This window comes from Chiloscyllium plagiosum, unplaced genomic scaffold, assembly GCF_004010195.1.
Source record: "Chiloscyllium plagiosum isolate BGI_BamShark_2017 unplaced genomic scaffold, ASM401019v2 scaf_11439, whole genome shotgun sequence".
Taxonomy (NCBI): domain Eukaryota; kingdom Metazoa; phylum Chordata; class Chondrichthyes; order Orectolobiformes; family Hemiscylliidae; genus Chiloscyllium; species Chiloscyllium plagiosum.
In genome coordinates this window covers 16349-17825 of record NW_025209870.1, presented here as the reverse complement: position 1 = coordinate 17825, position 1477 = coordinate 16349, and the positions used below count along the sequence as shown (strand labels likewise).

At 51.7% G+C, this 1477-nt stretch overlaps 1 protein-coding gene across 1 annotated transcript; it reads left to right on the top strand.

Moving 5' to 3' along the window:
- The first annotated feature begins 138 nt into the window (after positions 1-138).
- LOC122546841 (interferon-inducible GTPase 5-like) lies at positions 139-1230 on the top strand. The gene has a single exon (XM_043685469.1). It carries the CDS (start codon positions 139-141, stop codon positions 1228-1230), a length of 1092 nt encoding a protein of 363 aa, XP_043541404.1.
- The last annotated feature ends 247 nt before the right edge of the window (positions 1231-1477 follow it).

Below are 1477 nucleotides of genomic sequence, written 5' to 3'. Positions count from 1 at the left end.
TTGGAGAGTGTGACACAGTTGGAGAGTGTGACAGAGTTGGAGAACTTTACAGTGGAAGCAGGAGATGAGTCAGTGGCCTCGATCCTTGGACTTTCAGAGAGTGGGACAGATTCCTTCGATGTTTTGCAGTTAATTTCTATGCTCAAGCCTGACGCCCTGAACACATTTGTCCAGACAGTCCAGAAGCAGTTGGAGAAGTTTGAGTGGGTGGTGCTCCAAATTGCGGTGACCGGTGAACCCACGAGTGGAACGTCATCCTTCATTAACTCATTACGGTGTGTTCCGGATAATGAGATGGGAGCTGCTCCTACTGGGGTATCAGTCACGGTACCAACTGTGTATAAATTCCCAAACAACAACACGCTGGAAATCTGGCAACTCCCTGGTACTGGGGCTCCGGGTTTTCAAGCAGCCAAATATCTGAAGCGTGTGAATTTTGACCAGTATGATTTGTTGTTAATCCTCAGCGCAGATCGTTTTACAGAGAACAATCTGTCCCTGGCCGAAGCAGTTCGCAAAAGGGAGAAGAAGGTCTATTTTGTCTGCACCGAAACAGACAGTGACCCACCTGGTGCTGAGCAGCACAAGGCCACCCTGTCTGACCCTAATCTGACCCAAAAGGTGGAACCTCCTAATGTGTACCGCGTTTCCGGTTGGAAACTGGAGAAATACGACTTTGGGAATTTGCTGCTGACCCTGGCAGGGGACCTCTCGGGTGTGAAGAAACGCGCCTTTCTGTTTGCTGTCCCCAGTGTCACCGCCGAGATCATAGAGCAGAAGAAAGTGCTCATGATGAATGAAATTCAGAAGTTAGCTCTCAAGTCAGCTGTGGCGGCTGTACTGTCCATCCCAGGGCTTTCTGACGCATGCGACATTACCCAGTTGGTCAGCGCGCTCTCCTCTTACCGCAAGGCCTTTGGGCTGGACGAAGATTCCCTCAGGCGGCTGGCGAAGAGGGTGGGGAAAACGCCAGAGGTCCTGCGCTCCGTCGTGAGGTCCACGTTTGGGTTGGAGGTGACTGCGAATGTTGTCAAGAAGAAGGTGGTGAAGACCGCAGGATCAGGGAGGCTGTTGGCCACCTTTTTGAACTTTGTGCCAGTGGTCGGGCAGATGGGATCAGCGACACTGACTTACAATCATACCTTCACCATGTTGGAGACAGCTGTGAGAGAGATGGCAGAGGACAGCAAGAGGCTGCTGCACAAGGCCTTGCCACCAAATGCACCGTGACTGGAGAACAGGAACGAACAAATACACAGACACACACACAGATCGGCACTCACACTGGTCAACACACACACAGACATACACACACAGAGCAACAGTCACACGCACACACAGGCACACACAGTGATCGACAGTCACACACACACACAGGCACACACAGTGATCGACAGTCACGCACACACAGTCACACAGTGATCGACAGTCACACACACTGACATACACACACTGCGTGACAGTCACACACACTGAC

Coding starts and splice junctions, on each gene's coding strand:
- LOC122546841 (XM_043685469.1), top strand. CDS start 139: ATGCTCAAGCCTGACGCCCTGAACACATTTGTCCAGACAGTCCAGAAG.